Source organism: Zootoca vivipara, chromosome 3 (assembly GCF_963506605.1).
Source record: "Zootoca vivipara chromosome 3, rZooViv1.1, whole genome shotgun sequence".
NCBI classification, from domain to species: domain Eukaryota; kingdom Metazoa; phylum Chordata; class Lepidosauria; order Squamata; family Lacertidae; genus Zootoca; species Zootoca vivipara.
In genome coordinates, this window is record NC_083278.1 from 48,907,558 (window position 1) to 48,927,385 (window position 19,828).

The window sequence follows — 19,828 nt, forward strand, 5'->3', positions numbered from 1 at the left end:
GTTAACACAAGTTTTATAGTAATTAATATCTAACAGTGAAGGAGAGAGGGTTTTTTTGATGGTGAAACCCTCACTTTGACCCTTCCAAAAGAAGTCAGATTGGTGCAAGTGTTAATGTGTCTGTATTTGCCCAGGCATTTAAATTTTGTTGTATTGGCTTAGCTTATTACAACACCCAAACTGCTCAATAATGAATCTTCGAAAGCAATTTACAACACAGATTAAATAATGTCATCATAACACACATAGTAGTTCTTATTGTGCAGAATTTCTGGTTTAAATCTTTCCTACGTTGGACACTGTTTTAAACCAGAAATTCTGCAGAATAAGAACAACTTCGCTGCCAATAAATATTATTTGAAATAAAATGGTCTTTATCTGCCTTCTAAATGCCAAGAATGTCATACTTGAAATAGACCTACTGAAATCAATGGGTCTACTCTGAGTATGCTAGCATTGGATATCACCCATGTTCTCTCCTCCTGTGTTTACAAATCTCATTGGTATTTTATGCAAAGGGACACTTACTACAGGAAGTAGAACACAGGATGAACCAAGAAGTTCACAGAAAGCAGCAACTAGATCTAATTAAGACAGCAAACTTGGAAAAAATGCTGGAAAGCCTTGGAGAGAGAGAACTGAGACTGCAGTGTCTGACAGAAGAAACTGAAAGATCATCCAAGATAAGACAGCTTCAGGGGGAAAAGGTTAAAAAAGAAATCCAACAGGTAAGTTTATAAATACATACTTTCAGGAACTCATGTGCGAGTGGCTATATGTTCCAAGATGGGGGCTTAATATTGCAAACAGGTCATTGGCAGTGGGCGATTTTTATACTTATTCACACCAAACCATCCCGCCCCCATCCCAAAAGGGTAAATCAAGTTTTAATGGTGGAAAAATGCAGACAGGCAACTAGACACCACTGATGTTGTGCAGACTGGGTGAAAAACCTGTATGCATGATCAGCACTCATCCCACAATTAATACCCAAAGTTTCATAAATATTGCTGAACAAAGCAGCATCTGATATAGTCATGCAGGTTCATTCAAAGTTTGCAACTTCCAATTCCATCCTTCTCTTACGTATTTCATTTTCAGGAATGGACAGCAAAGATATAGAGATTTGGAACTGTAATGTTCCCTTAGAAAAATTTAGTATCTTTTTAGGTAAGAAGTCAGCTGACCCAGGAACGCAGTTTAAAACTGGATGCTTTCCAGAGGATAAAAGAGCTGCAGCATCAGCTGTATAACTCAGAAGTTGCAGCATCCCAGATAAATTCCTCTGCAGGTATGAATGAATGTAGGTTGAATGATCGCTGGTTGCAAGAATATTGGTGTTCAATATTTCATGCCCTGCTGTATTTTGAAAATGTCAAAACAAAGTAAAAAAAATTCTTCCAGTAGCACCTTAGAGACCAACTAAGTTTGTTATTCGTATGAGCGAAAGCTCATACGAATAACAAACTTAGTTGGTCTCTAAGGTGCTACTGGAAGAATTTTTTTTATTTTGTTTTGACTACGGCAGACCAACACGGCCATCTACCTGTAACTAGAACTTTTGAAAATGTGTTATACTTTACTTTGGTTGTTAAACAGTTAACAGTAAATGTGCTGGTTTATAGGTTATTAAATGTGAACCAAAGATGCAGACCTTGGACTTACTTAGGTCACCACGCCCTCTCTCATATACCAGGAATAGATCAGCACAGACAGAGACTTCCGAGTACAGACTCACAGTTACCATCCCAGGCTGTGGCAGGGGAAACAGGTGCCTACACTAAGCTGTTGCCAGATTTCCATGAGAAGAAATACATGTACCTGGTGTGGCCTTGTAACTCCTATAAAGCCTCAGCCTGGGAAGTGCAGTGGGAGTTGGGAACAGCCAAAACACAGGCTGAGGCAGCTTGTGCAGCTCTCCACAATCTTAGGGAGAGGGCCCTTCATATTACCTGGCTGCTTCTTTTAAAGGAAGACCTAACGGGGGATCTTCTGCATGCAGAGCTTGTGCCCCCTCCCCTCAGTAAGTTAGGGAGTGCACTTTCACTTGTGCAAGTCTGGATACAACCCAATGAGGGCAGAGGTCCTAGATCCCATCTCACACTTCAGCTAACAGCCGCTTTGAGCTAGGAGTTTCTCATTACGCTAAGCTGCTTAGTGTTAGTGTCAAGCCTGTATGGGAGGCAGCAGTGCCAAGTTCTTTGGCAGGTTTGTAGCAATGAAGCAGCTACTTGTCCTGTCAGTACTGTATATTGCAATAAATGTGGATGGTGGTATACACACATAAGGATGGGATAAATTAATTTCTCAGCCAGTTTGACTGTTCACTTAACCACCCTAGCTGTCATATTACATTGTGTTTGATAGCTTAGCCAAAGCTCCAAGTAGATCCAATTTGTTAATCTATTTAAGAGATGCTAAACTGAATTTGAAAGCTGAACAGATTACCGCTCCCCACCTCTAAACCTTAAGCAAGAGCATTAAACGAATACTTTTTGAACAGGCACGCAGCTGACTGAGACAAAGTATATTGCTAATGTGATACAATAGTAGTGACTGACCATTGTTTCATGTGAACATCTTGTTGCATTGTACAGAGTAGCAGTTTAAGGTGCTATCTTTCCAGAGAAATGTCCATTTTACTAAATCAACCCAGGAAGCAAAGTGTTTACATGATTGTATATTGCACAGTATTGATTTCTGGAACAAATGTATGCTCACGGCATAGTCATCTTAATTTGCAAAGATTGTAGAAATGAACTAAAATACTGCATTTTCCTACTAGTGAACCCTCTATTGTACAATTAGTTCACTCACACTAGTTAATGTTCAAATCCCTTTTGCCTGACATAGACAATTCAGTTCTCAGCACACTTGGCAGCTGGAGGGGATGCAAAAAAATCATCTTAATTTCTCTTACCTTTCAAAAGAGTCCAATTAAAGGTAACACCTGTATCTCCTAACATTTTAGTGCAAGGGTATGCAAGGGATACACAGCACACGTCTTGGCAATTTATACAGCACTAGATTCAATCAGTGCTGGGATCACAAACATATCTTGCTATCTGTACAGCCCAATACATTTAATTGTTTCAAAGGTGTCTTATCTTACTTACTATATAATAAAATTGCAGGAGTGTTGCCACTGTTTCATTGGCTGCTTTCCAAAGTTCTAAAGGCAGGAGCAGGGTGAGGTTGGTCTGTGAAAAGAGCGTGATGATGGGAAAAGGAAGGGAGAAAGGACAGGTTAATATGACAGTTAAAGTCATCTGGTGATGGGTGGGAGAGGCAGATGGAACCGGCTAGGTGTAAAGGGATCATTTGAAGGAATGAGATTGGATATGAGAGGCATGTGTGCTTTTGATTCTTGCTTGCTGATTTTTGAGAACTATTACCATTAGTGCGTGTGACAGAGAATGTGGTCTGACCCCCCAAATGATGCTTCAGCAAGACTGTATTGGCTTGGAAGTGGGGGGGGGCTTAGTGGTGGGCTACCACGGGCATAGAAAAGGCAAGAAAACGGGCTGTATTGCCTTAGCTTTCACCTCATGGTGGTGTTGCTGCTTGTCCTGAGACGCCGTACTATATACATAAAAACAAAGTAGGTAGCCCAAGCCAACTGTTTAATGGAGGTAAGTGCTTCAGAAAACTGCTCTCTGAAGTGTCTCCCTACCCCATTTTAAAGGTGATGGGGCTTGGAGCAAGCTGTGAGAGGACAGGCAAGGTGTAAAGGGAAGAGGGTTGCCAAGTGGAGCTAGTAAGGGCAGTTTAAATGAACTTGTACATGTTTCATTTTGGGCAAAGGAAAGCAACAGACATTATAAAAATGCTCTAACAGATGTTGTTAACTTTTAAAACTTTGTGCTTTGTATGGATTCTTCTCACAGATTATTTAACTCATGTCCTTGGCTTTCACAGCTGTAAGAAGAAAGTCTGCTAATACTTCACACAGTGCCAGCAGTATAAATCGCTCACTTTCAGGTAAAAAGGAATCGTACTACTAGCATCAGCTGTTTTATGCTTTCTTCTACTTCTTTCTGTAAATTTCATCCAATTTTCCCAGGGCAGTTCACAACATAATGCAAAAATACAAACCATAATACAAACAAAAATACCCCCCCCCCACATTATTTCTTAGAAAGCCCCTCTCTCAACTCACCTTAAGTCCATATTTCCTTAAGCTAGTCCTTTTCAGTGTCAACCTACATAACGATGTAAGATGTGTACTTTTTTGGTTTTGAAATAACAGCCATGAGTCTCTGGGCCCATGCAGGGGCTGAGGGAGAGTTTGACGCCCTCTTCCACTGTGGAAGTCCTGTGAAATGAATTGTTTCTCAGAAGTCTTTGAATTTAAAGGGAGACATCCATTTGGGACTAATGGGATAAATCCTTGAAATGCAAATAGCAGCTTCAGAGTCTTTGGGGTGGTGTGCAGTGTGGTGGAGAGAAAAAGTTCAATTTCCCATCGCTCTGATCCTGAGGCTCATCAAGCTTCCATGTGGCAGCTATTCACAACAGAAATGAGCTCCCATTACCCTAAGATAGTATACCATGTCCTAATTTGAAACCGGTTTCTTTAAAAATAGATACACAGTGAAGCCTGTTTCTGATATACACTACTACTAGATAAACTGTGATTGTTATCAGACCATTTATTTGGATCGTATCGAAGATCATTCACATTTTAACTGTTAACCATTGACTGTGAGAATGTTGTAGAAAAATGGGAATCTCTCCTTTAAAAAACAATAGTGTCAACAGCATGTATTACCAAGGAATAGAGTGTCAGCAGTGTTTGCACACAAAAGCATATTCTAGAACAAAGTTCCACAAAGGCACCACTTAAATGACATTATTTAACATTATGTTCCAGGCTCTGCTTCATGGAGCCAGAATACAGGCATTTCAACATTCACGTTAACCAAGGACTTCAGGCAGCAGCTTTTGGTTGCTGACTCGGGGGGTAGCAGCAATATAAAACCAGAAAAGGTTCAGAGGCCCAAAACGGTGAGTAGTCAAGTATTTGGGGAGCAATGTTAGTATGAATCTCTAATGCAAGACAGTGACAATTAGGTTGTAGACATGTTAAGCAAGCTCTACTGAGGACTTGCTTTTTAAAAGTGATATTAGATTAACTCTTCATTCATGCTTCTCAGGGAATTCCTCCTGTACAATAAACTTTTGGCCCACAGCAGTTTAGAGAAGCCATCTACCCCCCAAAAAAGGAATATTTTGACTATTTGAGGCAAAACAGATGAGAATTACAACAGTTTTTATTTATATTTAAAGGTACCTTGTGGGTGGAGAAATAGTGTGATAGATGTTCTCTTGCCAGCTCTTACAGAAAACTCTTCTACGTCACCTGTGCAGTTTTGTGGACAGAAGACATCTGAAAAATAAGCTGCTTCTGCTTCTTTGAAGAGTTACTTGCTGGTTTGATTCCATGAATAAAGTACAAAGCAGTCTTGCTTGAGAACTCTGGTCATGCTCAAAAATGGGATGTTTTAATTTGCTCTGTTATCCATAACTTTTAAGAAGCCACTTTCTCACCAGATTCTCTAGTGCAGGGGTAGGCAACCTCAGGCCTGTGGGCCAGATGCGGCCCAATCGCCTTCTCAATCTGGCCCGAGGATGGTCCGTGAATCAGCATGTTTTTATATGAGTAGAATGTGTGCTTTTATTTAAAATGCATCTCTGGGTTATTTGTGGGGCATAGGAATTCGTTCATTTTTTTCCTTCAAAATATAGTCCAGCCCACCACATGGTCTGAGGGACAGGGCTGAAAAAGGTTGCTGACCCCTGCTCTAGTGCCAAAAATATGATGATGTGAGGTTATTAACTGGATGAAGCTAGCAGCAAATCCAGGACAGGCAACTGAAAGCCTTTATTCAAACAAATATATAAGGAATGCACTGTCACAAGATGTGTTTATGGCAACAAGCTTATTTGGCTGGCCATGGTGCATTTGCATGACTTTGACCAAATTCTGCAAAGCAATTACTGGTATGTACATTATGTAGCTGATTTGTGTTTTGTCATACTATGAAATCATTTTATACTTCCCATTTTATTTTTGTCTTTGACAAAGAGCTTTAAATGAGAGATCTGCTAGATCACCCAACAAATCCTCACCACTTGAAATTTACTTTGGCAAATGGAGAGGCCATGTACAACACTCATTGCTTTTTATGGCCCAGAACAAGCTGGATTTTTTGGAGAGGAGTAAAAGATGGACACACGAACAGAAACAGTTTAATAAATGATTTATTTTGGTTTTGTGATTAAGTAGTTTGCATTTTCTTCCAATGAAGACAACACACATATGCAGTACAGTAATGTCTATAACATTCCATTCTAGATGCAACATACTTGCAGGTGTTAAATTTTACGGAAAATCTGTATTAAGAGCTTGGAAGTCACAATTCACTGCCTTAAAAATCTATTTCACAGACAGAGGTTTTTTTGTTTTTAAAAACTGCCCTATGTATATACTCCAAAAAGCAGACAGAAGCTGTGAAAATCTATTACTTTACCTAATTTGTACGTAGTCAGGTTAATGTCACTACCGGGGGGGGGGGGGAAACTGTCACTGATCTAGCTATAGAAGGTAAGAGGGCTCACCCTCACAGTCTTAGCCAAGGTTTGGTAAGTTAGTGATAAAGCTTGGGTCTAGAAAATCAAATATGCCATTGCATGAAGATATTAGAAATATCCTAAAGACCTAGTACACATATATACCCCAACCAAGTAGAAAATGCAGACTTCCTGAAGAGTAGCAGTGAGACCTGAATTTCCTAAAGTCATTGGAAAGGAAGAATTGCTGGCAATGGGGCAAGATTAGTGACTAAAATTCCTCTCCCCACATTCCTTCAACAAACATGTAGCTGACAGTAATAAAATTTAAGGCACTTGAAAGATTCATAATGTTAACATCAGCACAGAAAACATGACTGCTTAGTGGTGTTTTAAACAGCACTTACTCTTGGCTCAGTAATAAAATTGGCTCAAATTTCAATTCTGGAATTGTAAGTTGCACTGTTAGTCTTGAAATCTTCTGTTACAAGTTTACCAGACATAGCCATTCAAGAGCCAGTAAGGAAGCAACACTAAATAGAAATTATTTCTAAGTCTCACCACTAAGCATAAGCTTATTACAGCTTTAGAGTGCAAAGAGGCTTTCTTAAACTGTCACCGTTTAGAAGTGCATTTATTTATGCTTAAGCTTTAGAATATATTCAGATATTTAATCTAAAAGAGATGGGGAATTATGTTAAACAATGGACTATATAGCTTAAGGTCATTAAATACCACCTACTACAGATGTGTTGCTTGCTAAAATTGGCTGGTCAATTTACCATTTCATACACCTGAGCTGATTGTCTTTTAGGAGTGCAGTTGCCTGAAAGTTACAGTACTGTTTGCTAAGTATTATTATGAATAAACTTTCTATGCAACATTATTGAAGTGAATACTATTAGCTACAAGGGCTAGAGACGTTGAGCAATTAAAATGCAGTAAAATTTTGCAATAAGCCATAAACCCAGATTTGTCAGCAGCTTAAAATCAAGCAAGCAATAGAGCTAATCCAAAAGCATCACTTAAAGTTGCATTTCTAGAATTTAAACTATCCTTGCCAGATAATCTGCAAAACAAGGATTAGCAGTCTATTTTGACAATTATCAAAAACTTACATAGCTCCAAGTCCTCGGGCTGCCTACTTCCACCATGACTATCTGTGTTTTATGAAACTAAAGAAGGAAACTGCATTGATATAAGAGCAAACATTCTCTCAAATCCATACAGAATTATGGTAGGTTTGTAATATCCACAAATTGCAATCACAAAATGTGTCTACTGAAACTACTGCTCTGAAATGTAAAGCATGTCAATAGAACTTTCCAAGGCAAGTATTTTGAAGGCTAGAGACACATGGCTTTAGGAACAGTATATGAAGATTGCTTACACTGTTTTCTTTCCACATCTGTCTTCACAAAAACTTATATAAAGACAAGTATATATAAATAATGCCCAAGTTCATGTGTCTACTAGAATGAAATTGCTGCAAGTGGAATGACATTCACTGTACCTCAAACAAATAAAATGGCACAAACATTTCAGTTTGCAGCCTACTCATTAAGGCACTGGTCTTTCTTCCTTATGCACCAAGGAACTAGCATTCTTTGACTATCATTCTTCCTATGGCTGCTTACGCTTTCATTAGAAAACAATTATTCTTCTGACACCAAATATAGAAAAATACGGGCTTCCTTAATCCTTAAGGAAAAAAACATAGTTCTAGAAATTTGCCCCCATCTCCTAGCAGTACACTATAAAAAGCCAGTTTTCACACACATAGTGTTTTATGCCAAGTCACCAGGAATTCACATTTTAATAATAATAATAATAATGTAGGTGGGGCACTGCATTTAAGGCTAACTTATCAATTGCAATCATATGGTTATCTATCAAGAACACTGCTGCCAATGCATATAGTTACTATTAAAGTCTACATTTGGCATGTCAGATAAAAGAAACGGTTTCACAGCAGCAGCCACTAAAGAAATTTCAGACAGCCAATGAGGATTCATGCACAATATTGCAAGTATTCTTGCAGAGCAAAACATGATTCATACAACCTTCTTCCAAGCATGTTGCAGAAACATTTTCTTTTTTAAAAAAAAAAGTCTTGAAGAATAAGAATATTTTGAATTGCTGTCTTCTATAAGGAATAAAGATATTTTGGTGCAGCTAACCACAAATGTTGACCTTGTTAAGTCCACTTAAAAGCAACGTATTCTAGAGGGTGTGATAGTTTTGTTCTTTGGACTTGCAAAATTTGTAGAGAAAGAATATTACTGCTTGCAGTCCCAGCACTAGGACAACACCACCAATGAAACTGGCAGCATCAAAGGTGGATTTGTGTGGAGATGGTTTGGAAGTTGGTTGGGGAGAAGCTGAGCCTGTCAAATGAAAGAAGTAGAGTTATTAGTGATAGGCTGTGCAGATTTAGAAAGCTACTCTTTAATGCATGGATCACCACCGAGCACCAGGTTGGTGGCCCTAATGTCTTGGATTCCTACCCCTTGGACCCCCCCCCCCCCAATAATAATATTTTGGATTATTATTTTTAATCAAGAGGCACTTCCTCCACCAACGGAGGGGTTTTTCTGAATATGTCTGCATTCATGCACAAGTATGCTTTGAGTGTACATAATTGAGAGCTATATGTGTGTGCATGCGAGAGAGATATTAATGTCTATGTGACTTGATTGATTTTAATCTTGCTATAAATCAAATATTACCTGATGTAGAAGTTGTGTTGCTAGCAGCAGTACTATTAGCAGCAGTAGGTCCGGCAGATGTAGGTTTGGCTGGTGTAGTTGTGTTATGTGTAGGAGCTGTTTCAAAGAAAATACCACATCTTGGAACCAACTTTAAATAGCTATTTTAATCTTACAAGTTGAGCAAATGATTGCAGAACAAAGGCACTGTTAGATGCATTTCACAGTAATAATTTTAAATGAAAAATATTTATGCATGGATGGAAAATTGGTAGTTTTAAAAAGTCATTTCCTCCATTTTGAAGGCAAAAAAATTTCAAATTACGAGATTATCTTAAATTGTACACAATATAATTCAAGAATAAAAAATTAAACACATTAGGGAAAACATTACTGAGATTATATAAGAAGCTAAGTCCCCAACAAAGTGGACAATTAACAAAACCAGACAAGAAGAAATCATTTAAGCACAGAAGATGCCAGGAAACCCCTGCCATATATACAATAATGTCGATTCTTGACATTCCAGAAGAGAATGGAAGAAACATGGAAGCTGAATATTGCATGTAGAGGAAGTGTACATATAGTCACTCCCCTGTGCATTCAGATTTTTTCTTGGCTAATTTTACTACACGCTCTTCACTAACATGAATTCTCAAGACAGGTTTTTCTCCCTTCAATAAATTGTATCATCTACCTTAGTGATCAAAGACATTTCAGTAAAGGACAGGAAATTATCAGTATTCTGGCCTACAACTCATAGTACTGGTACTTTCCTGTCCTTTATAGTGATTAAGCCATTTCAAGAAACTGGATAAAAACATGAGCTCTCACTTCTGATTTTCACAGAGTAATCCTGGAAACGTTATTACAGGTTAAACCTTTATACTTCTTTACTTATTAATGCACAAAAGTTTGTTACCTGGGGTAGACGTGTTGGCTGTGGTAGGTGTAACAACTGTGGTAGGCTCAGGAGGAACTAAAAAACAAAAGTATGAAGCAGAAAACAGAATATTTAAAAACTGAGGCTACAATCCTAACCCCATTTACATGTGAATAAGCTCCATTGAATTCAATAGCTCTTAATTCTGAGGAGATGTGGATTATGCTACAAGAGGTACTAATATTATCAATAGCCACCTCTGTTCCCAGGATACATCTGAGGCTGTGATGCAGAACAGATCATACAATTACAATTGTAAGTGGCCCCAAAAGTTGACCTTCGCCCTTCAGCTTACATCTTTCCTGTGGTGAATTCTTCTGAGATTAGGTACCCACCCATAAGTTTTTCTGCACATACCGGTACTACTGCACAATCACATGCAGGTGGATTCAGGTAGGTAGCAGTGTTGGTCTGACGCAGTTGACACACACGTTTCCCCGAAAAGAAGACACAGTCTTATATTTATTTTTCCTCGAGAAGACACACTATGGCTTATTTTCAGGGGATGTCTTATTTTTATTACGCGTCCAGCCTCGCCTCTTCCTTGGCGCCCTCCAGAACTGCGCCTATCACTATGTCTTATTTTGGGGGTATGGCTTATATTGCGCAAATGCTTAGAAACCCTGCCTCGGCTTATTTTATGGGCATGTCTTATTTTTGGGAAAACAGGGTGTATATAATTGTCCAGTAGCACCTTAGAGACCAGCTAAGTTTGTTCTTGGTATAAGCTTTGATGTGCATGCACACTTCTTCAGATACACTGAAACAGAAGTCACCAGACCCTCCCACTATATATAAGGGTCTAGGTACTTCTGTTTCAGTGTATCTGAAGAAGTGTGCATGCACACGAAAGCTTATACCAAGAACAAACTTAGTTGGTCTCTAAGGTGCTATCGGACAATTTTTTTAAAAAAATTAATATATATGCAGGTGGATGCTAAACAATTCCCTTTCCATGTGACAAATGCAAAATGTGAAAAAACTGCAAAGGGGCTTTAAGTTGTATCTTCTGATAGCCAGGCACTCATTAAGAATTCACACTAACAGTACAATAATATACATGTCTACTTCACAATTAAAGTCTCTTTGTGTATAATAGGCCTTACTACAATCTAGGCTTTGGTTTATGAATGTCATTGAGGGGGGGAAGGGTTTTGTGTCTTTAACTGCTGTATCTCCATGATCAGGACCAGCAGAACATCACTGACTTCCCCTGGTAAACATGAAGCGGGAGGCAGGGGAGAAACAATGACGGTGCCATGTCAACCTTTGCATTCTCTCAATATTTAAAGTGTGCCCACTGGTCTTAAAAACGGCTACTCTACCTACACCTAGCATCCTGCTATGGTGGGGCAAATATTAAAAAACAGATGTTTCACTAGCAAATTAACATCCCTCAGATACAGCCCACCCTAAAAAACAAAGCAGAGGTCTTCAAGCATCAAGCCTGTACCTAAAGTGATGCAATTATTCATTTTCCTCTTATTATTTCAATAAGCATTTTCATTGTGGCTCAGTTGAAAGGTACCCCAACTGTGGTACAGTAAGAGCACATGCTTTGCATGCAAAAGGTCCCTTTTCTATCCCTGGCACCTTCAGATAAAGCTGGAAAAGAATCCTGTCTGAAACCCTAAGAGTCACAGCCAGTCAGTGAACAATCCTGAGCTAGATAGATCAACGGTATGACTCAATAAAAGGCAGGATCCTATGTTTTCAAACTCCTCCTATTTGGATAGGCACATGACATCAATTCACTATTGCACCCTCACCACTACCTGAAGCAGTGGATAGCTATGCTATCCATGAGAATCTACTTTCTAGTGGAATGAAGGAGAAAGGGTGAACTACTACAGCACTCATTGTTTGACAGCTGTCCAGTTCTTGCAATAGACAAAAGCTGCTCAATATTGTTGTAAGGACATTTTGGTGACATGCAATAGTTACTCCTGTCTGAAGATATTCCCATACAATCTAACTGAAGTTACACTTCCCCAACTGTTTTACAGTAGGGACAGAAAATAGCTTCTGTTATCTGTTCAAGTGCTAATTATTCAATACTGGTGGGGGAATAATTAAATAAAAGGTAATATTGCCAGATTACATCCAAGAAACCCATGTTTTAAAACCTCTACACCTCCTACCCTGCTCTTCCACTGGGCCTTTTACCTAACTTCCATTTTCCCAGGTGTGGCAGATCTGTGCAGCAGCAATAATAACCTCTCCTGTAGTCTTGGATCAGGGATCACCAACATTTAGGAGTGGGGAGACAGATCTTCCTGGAACGTGCAGCTGGAGAGGGAAGGCTTTAATTTCCCTGCCCAGCAACATTCTCCAAGATGATCATCCACATATACTCCCGCAATAATGAGGATTGAGAAAAGCCTTCTATTAAGACCAAATTTTGAAATCTAATTATGGTGGGGGAGGTGCAATGTACCCAATAGAAGAGGAAATGGGGATGTTGTGGAAGTCAATGAAGATTTCATTGGACGTATGTACGCCTGCAAGTGCTGCACTGGCAACCCCAGCTTTGGAGACTTTAGCATTCCCAACTGCATGGATCCTAAACAACGAATTGGTTTTACATCATAAGTGCAGTATTAAATATTTACCTGAACAAGTTCCATTTCTTAAAGTAGATGTACAATTATCACTTCTTTCCGTTGCATTTATACAGTAGAACGAAGTAGCTTACAGGAAAAGAAGATTGAGGAAGAATTTTCAGTTTAGTTTTTAAGAGTGAAACATTCAATGCAATACTTTGGCTACAAGTTTCAATTAGAAACATTTATCTTCCTTGTCCTAGAAAAGCTATACAGCTGCTAATTAGCTTCACTTGTGGTGCTTGTTACATTGACATTTAGGTACAGTATTATCTACTCCTTGGTTTAGCAGAGGTGTTATTTTAGCACAGAGAAGTTAACCAACCAATATACTGAGAGTTCAATCACTCTGGAAAATTAAGAAGTGTCACAAAGATTCTTCTTTACGTATGTCCCTTAATCTCTGAAAAGCTCCACAATACAAGTCTGCGCCTGGTCAAAAGTTATATAAGGGCATTGGTTTCATTAAAAATACACGTGTAGGTAAAATCTGTATACAGTGGTACCTCGCAAGACGAATGTCTCACGCAACGAAAAACTCGCAAGACGAAAGAGTTTAGCGCTGCGCGAGGCATTCGCAAGACGACAAGGTTTTCGATGACCGCTGCTTCATCTTGCGATGCGCAACCATAGAAAGAGGAAGCGGGCGAGCCGCAACAAAAGGGGAACCAGCTGTAGCGCGGCAAGAAGGCAAAGAAGATCAGCTTTCTTGCCGCGCTACAGCTGTTTCCCCTTTGTGTTCCGCTGGTCTCTGCAGAATTCCCACACCGATTCCCGGACCATCCGTGGGCCGGATCCAGAAGGCAATTGGGCTGGATCCAGCCTCCGGGCCTTAGTTTGCCGACCTACGCCTTAGGGTTATAAGGTTCTGTGGTGCAGCAGTAGTAAAAGCCCTAATTGACAAAACCTTCCATGCAACTTTAAACAAACAGCAGCTGCCAGGTTTAAGTTTCAAGACCTAGCAGCCCTGTGCCTCCTCAACTCCCTGATATTTCAGCCTCAAACCCTCCTACTTTTCCCCACCTCATTTTTTCAACATCCATGGCTTTCTCTGGTTGCAGATTTTTACTCCACTGTGTACTTTGCTCCACTTCCAATAGTGAGCCTCTCTTGATCAGAAAATCTCCCTTCCCCAAATAAAAAGCCTGAACTACACAGATATGCATCTTTTTCTCAGCTGAAGACAGCCTCTGAGTGTGGCAGTGTCAACAGAGGGCGGGCTTATTAGCATGTAAAGGTAAAGGTAAAGGGACCCCTGACCATTAGGTCCAGTCGTGACCGACTCTGGGGTTGCGCGCTCATCTCGCATTATTGGCCGAGGGAGCCGGCGTATAGCTTCCAGGTCATGTGGCCAGCATGACAAAGCCACTTCTGGCAAACCAGAGCAGCACATGGAAACGCCGTTTACCTTCCCGCTGTAAGCGGTTCCTATTTATCTACTTGCATTTTTTGACGTGCTTTCGAACTGCTAGGTTGGCAGGAGCTGGGACCAAGTAACGGGAGCTCACCCCGTCACAGGGATTCGAACCGCCGACCTTCTGATCAGCAAGCCCTAGGCTCAGTGCTTTAACCCACAGCGCCACCTGGGTTAGCATGTAGCTTGACTCAAAAATGATAAGTCTAGGTTTCACACCTCAGTAAGTGCCAACCACTATTAAGCCAGAAAAAGCAAACATACTTAACTACTCTTACGTATTACAATTCAAAATAATTCCATTTACCGTTGCAAAAAATCCATGTGCAGTTTATTTCAGACTTGTCAGGACTATTAATGCAGGAACTACAGTTGGTATGTTTTTCACAGCCAGCTAAAAAGGAAGAATGCATTTTTAAACAGTTGGTAGATCACAATTTCAAAAGGTCACTACAAATTATGAACAGTCTATGGCACCCCTGAGGTCTAGAAGTGCTTTAAATGTGAATAAACAAAAGCACTATAAAGTAATTATTTTTATTTTCAAATGAAAAATTAACAAAGAAAATTAACACCTATAACCAAGGAGAAAGGACCCTAGACATTCATTTCTGGTCACAGTTTTTCAGACAGACTCTCTGAAAAAAGCAAAACACAGATCATGCAAAGGTATTGCCTTTTTTTTTTTTTTTGCAGTGTGGACAACACAAAATATTCATTCAGTTTAAATGTATACTTCCTGTCTTCCTTTACCATTTCTTCATTGCTTCATGGCTCCTTCTTGTTTGTTTGAACAAATGTTTGTTACTTCTCTTAATGTTTTTAGCAATATGCTTCCCAAGTTTTTTGTTTGTTTAGTTTACTGTATTTTAGCTTACCAAGTCTGTAATGGCCATCATTAATACAAACTGTAACTAATGTTTGTTCTTGTCTTACTGCTTATGGTTTGTCTAAGGGAGACAAACCATGAGTCTGATCTTGAACGTAGCACTAAGTCAGGGTGGGTGTGACCCTCCAGACATTATCTCCCATCAGCCCCAGCTAGCATGGCCAATGGTCAGATTGATGGGAGGTGTACACTGGCAACATCTGTAGGGCCATGTGATTCACAATTAGTGCTGCATGCCATAGAAAATGATTGTTTATTGAATAATTATTTGAGGATGACCTAACTTTATAGAAAACCAGAAGGCTAGCTTTTTGGCTCTTATGTGTTGGTGGTGGTGGTCTGCAACAGCACCAATAAATGGAGGCTACTTCTGGCCTCACTACCTCTTGCTTGCAAGTGTCCTGTGTCAAAAGAAGCAGTTCCGAGATGCTATATTATAGACCTTTCACAATGACAGTGATGGGTAAGTCCTAAATCCCAAAGATTGTTATGAATGCTATATTAGACCTATTATTTTAGCTTATCAGTGCCTAAAATACTGCACTCTGCATTTGTACCAAACCTGAAATTGCTTTCCTCTTTGAGATTTTTATGGAAAGCAATTCATAAATGAAATAATAACACAAGCTGCTTTCAGGCCTTCGCTCATAGCTACAAATAGGTTTCAGTCACTGTGTGTAGGCCCAATGCTGACCGCCCTGGTAGCTACATTTTACAAAACTTCCCCCCTATTTCCTAGGAATAGGCTTGGCCAGCTTTGCTTTAATTCCATTAAGCACATATATTGAAATGAGTTTGTGTGCCACATTCTGGAAACAATTGTAGTTTTAATTTCGTACTCCAATTGAAGCCACACCAGTGCCAAGGAATATGTAAACTACTGCAATGAGATATCTGCTTTGAGAATTAAAGTATGACCTTTCCCCTCTTCTGAAAACTATTGCTAGTGGGCGAGGAAGGAACTTGTAGAGCCCTGCATATAATCAACTATTTGAAGTTTTCCACTCCTGTTTTATGAGGAGAGCATAAACAGTGCAAAATACACTAATATCTGAAGTGACGCCTTTGAAAAGCTGTACTTTAATAGCATACTGCATTAAATACATATTTATAAACATGAGTTAATTATGTGCATTAATTATTATACACAAGAACAATGATGTGTGAAATGTTCCTCAAAGAAGGGCCTCCAGAGTGCACCTGCAAGCTAACACGCCAAAGATAAAGTATACTAAAATGCTATCTAACTCAAAATAAAGAGTAGTCGTGTTTGAATAACAACAACAACACTGTTTGAAGGCAAGGGATATTAGGGTACAATTCTGGTCAACACTCATTTCAACAAATATGGAGATGCTGTTCTACATTACGGGAAGGATGACACTATGGGATTCTTTGCACATAACATTTACCAGTAACTTGTTCATATTTTATATGTGTGTGTGTGTGTGTGTGTGTGTGTGTGTGTATATATATATATATATATATATATATATATATATATATATGATGTGTATGTTTGCCACAGTAAAAACCAAGTGTTTGCCATCAACATTGTGTTGAAGCTGAGCAGCAATTGGTAGTTTAAGATGAAGTTCGTAGGAATAACTTCTTTGACTGCCCAAATTAAGAGTTCTAAGTAGATATTAGTAAATAAAACTCTTTCATTCCTCTATTTCCACTTTCTTTTCTCATAAAAACAGGCTGAATGATACTAGCACCACCAACAATCACTTTCAACTGATAAATATTCTACAGAATTTGAAATGTGTTTTTGGGAGTTACTGGTTTATTTTTATTATGTATATTGTGTTCTCATTTTGTATTTTTATGTTGTGAACCATCCTGTGACCTTCTGATGAAGGGCCGTATACAATTTTAATAGATAATAATATGGGTTTATTTGTTAGAAGTATTCACAAAAGCATCAGTACAGTCAACTCAGCTCTATGTCCTTCAGGTTAATTCTAGTCAAACTGTTTTCAATAAGTTTTAAAAGATGGGCTTGCATGCTATGTAGCGTGTGAATGAGTGAGCACAAATGAATGTCAACAATTTAGAAAACTCCAGTGAGGCAATTTATTTTTGGGTGAAAAAATCTTGACTCATCCTGTACAGGGAGCTGACAGAGAGGACAGGGCCTCTATGAGGCAGGTCAGAATGGCTTTTCTCAGGGTGGGAGGATTCAACTCTCTCCGTGTGTGAAGGTTAAGATAAAATGGTGACCAAGGGCTACATAGTTATATTTATAATTTTGTGTTTTATGAAGATTATCTTACTTTAATTTTATCTTTAGTTTCTTTCTGTTTGATACATTCTTTTATTTTTCTCTTTACTTTGGTTTGAAATTTTATTATATATTAGGTTGAAAACCTTTAATGCAATTGATTTAAAAAAAATCTAGACTCATCCTAATAGCAGCTTCTACAGACATGCATCACAAAAGCAGCTGTTAAAACACATCAGCAGGGGAATCCTTGGAGGGTGGAAATCTTTTCCCTCAAGGCATTCTCCCAACTTACTTGCCTCCATCAGTTGTGCAGTTGCAAATACAAACAAATGAACACAGCTTTAAAATAAGAGAACCAAATGATTTCTGTTTACAGCTTTCATCCTGTTTATTAGACAAAATCTTATATGCTGCCCAGTGCCATGAAAGTTGATGGTGCCATTGTAACAACCACGATGACAGAAAGGCAAGGGGGAAAACAAACAAATACGTGTGTTATCTCCCTGAAAATAGAGGTCAGGCTGCCGATTATACACTTGTAACCGCTCTCAAAATAGCTCCTGCGCTGTAAAGAATTAGGGCTTTTGAACAATAAATCCTTGCACTTCATCCCTTGCGTTAACTCATAACTGATATACAGATTGTGCGTCACTACAGGATAAATAAATATACGAAGCAGCTACGGTAGTTCTACACGAAGAGAGGGGGAGACGTTGCTGCATTGTCTCGGCTGAATGTTCGTAAACTTTTCAGAGGGGGAGGCGGAGCGCAGTGAACACGGAGGCAACACAATCCAAAACCAGAACGAGCAGGGCAGCTGCCAGCATAGCTGCCAAGTTATCCCTTTTTTTTAAGGGATTTTCCCTTATGCTGAATAGGCTTCCACGCGAGAAAAGGGAAAACTTGGCAGCTATGGCTGCCAGTCGCCCTACGCCGCCTTCATCCCCACCACCACACCGCACGGTTTCGTTTCTCTTAAAAGCGACGAGAAGGCAACTCTAGTCTTACAGGCGGTGGGCGGACCCTTTCCCACGACCCGAGTTTCCTACCGGTAACACCGCGAATCCTGCCTCCCCGCATTCTTCCCGCCTGCCGATGCCTCTCTCGGGAGGGAAGAGAACGGAACGCAGAAGCCGCCCCCGCACCAATACACTAGGGCTAAAATCGCCACTGACGCGGAAGAACCGCGATGCTTGAACTGAACTGCAGCCGCGGCGGGGCCACGTTCGCCCCCCAGCAGCTGCGTGAGATGTTTAACCATTTCAACACCTCGGCAGTTTTCGGACCGAAATCAAGCGTTTGCCACGTGGGGAGCGAGGGGGGGGATTCCACGTTGGCGGGGGGTCTGCATGCGTTCAAAAGAGTAAAGGGGGTCGGTGCCGGAGGTCCGCTCTGCTGCACCCCCACCCCTTGGCAACCCGTAACACGACCACTTTCCCCCTCCCTTCATTCCCTCCGCCCTCGGAGCTCCTTTCTTCGAGGAGGGGCTGCACTACGAGCCCCGTCAAGGCCAGGGCGGCTATCTCGGCGCGGAGGTGAGCCTGGCGCGCAGAGCGCGTCTCAGCCTCCGGGCCCCCTGTGTTTCCCACGCATAGCTCTCAAGGCTTCACAGCAGCGCCGCAACACCAGGAGCCTTTCCGCTTCCGAAGCCCCGCGCCGCCCGCTCCGTCTCCTCACCTTTCTCCTCTTCGGCCTCGGCCAACGCGGACGTGAAGCAAGAGGCGACCACCAGCAGGAGCAGCGCCCAGCCCAGGGCAGCCCAGCGAAGGCGGCTGAAGCAGCTCATGGCGTCTCTCGGCGAGGTAAGCGAGGGGGGTTCGCCCCACGAGGAAAGAGAAGAAGAAACAACAGCTCAGCCCTCAGCTCTCGCAACCAGCTCCGCTACGCGGCCGGTCGAAGTCTGCAGTCACGTGACACGGCCGTTGGGCGGCTCGCGCGAGCCGTTTGACGCGTGGATTGAGGCAAACGCGCGCGCGCTGTCTCTGTTTCTCTCTCGGCTTCCTGCGTAATAAGAGATGTTCTCGTCGACGCGTAAGCCCCTTCAAGCAGCACACACACACCGCCTGCTGCAATGGAACGGCCCTCGAGGAAAAGAGCAGCTTCCTCGTCACGTGACCGAAACCTCGAATGGCGTGGAAATATCCCGACGGAGCGGGCGTGGCTTCTTCGACGTCCGCTCGCTTGTCACTCGATGTCTCAATTCGTGCGAAAATTAGATCATGTGTTGCTTTGTAGACGCGGGTGTCGTTAAAAGATCAATATTGATCTTTGGAGCTGGGATCACTTAAAAATAGCTTTGTGATAGGAGAAAAGCGATTAAGCCTCAATGTGAAATTATTAACTGGTAGTTCTTGGCCTTGGACAGCGTCAGAAATACGTTTTGCGTTTAGCAAGCCACAAAAACCAGACGGGCAGTAGTGATGTCAGGGCCTAACTCCACTTAGTAGAATGAGCAGAAGCCTCGCTGC

At 40.8% G+C, this 19,828-nt stretch overlaps 2 protein-coding genes across 10 annotated transcripts in view; one reads left to right on the forward strand and one right to left on the reverse strand.

The window, feature by feature from the left end:
- LOC118082199 (uncharacterized) overlaps positions 1-7,980 on the forward strand; it is a 67,300-nt gene extending 59,320 nt beyond the window's left edge. For 7 of the 9 annotated variants that reach the window (XM_060272618.1, XM_060272619.1, XM_060272626.1 and 4 more), the window contains 5 exons: positions 519-728; positions 1,171-1,291; positions 3,919-3,981; positions 4,874-5,007; positions 5,290-7,980. In XM_060272618.1, coding sequence (XP_060128601.1) covers positions 519-728; positions 1,171-1,291; positions 3,919-3,981; positions 4,874-5,007; positions 5,290-5,400 — 639 coding nt within the window. In that variant the 3' untranslated portion in view covers positions 5,401-7,980. The other 2 variants (XM_060272623.1, XM_060272625.1) reach the window with 2 other exon arrangements.
- Positions 7,981-8,677: 697 nt separating this feature from the next.
- On the reverse strand, positions 8,678-19,497 carry CD164 (CD164 molecule). The gene is made up of 6 exons (XM_035109277.2): positions 19,038-19,497; positions 14,549-14,635; positions 12,837-12,914; positions 10,204-10,260; positions 9,303-9,398; positions 8,678-8,960 (listed from the first exon to the last, which is right to left on the reverse strand). The coding sequence occupies exons 1-6, from the start codon at positions 19,144-19,146 to the stop codon at positions 8,797-8,799; spliced, it is 591 nt and encodes a 196-aa protein (XP_034965168.1). The 5' UTR covers positions 19,147-19,497; the 3' UTR covers positions 8,678-8,796.
- Between the last annotated feature and the right edge of the window lie 331 nt (positions 19,498-19,828).

Bases quoted from the DNA above. Each gene is read 5' to 3' on its own strand.
- CD164 (XM_035109277.2), bottom strand. From the start codon at position 19,146: ATGAGCTGCTTCAGCCGCCTTCGCTGGGCTGCCCTGGGCTGGGCGCTG. The intron at 14,636-19,037 runs GTGAGGAGACGG...CTTCCTTTTTAG, and splicing joins CGAGGCCGAAGAGGAGAAAG to CTGGCTGTGAAAAACATACC. The intron at 8,961-9,302 runs GTAATATTTGAT...TTCATTTGACAG, and splicing joins CAACACAACTTCTACATCAG to GCTCAGCTTCTCCCCAACCA.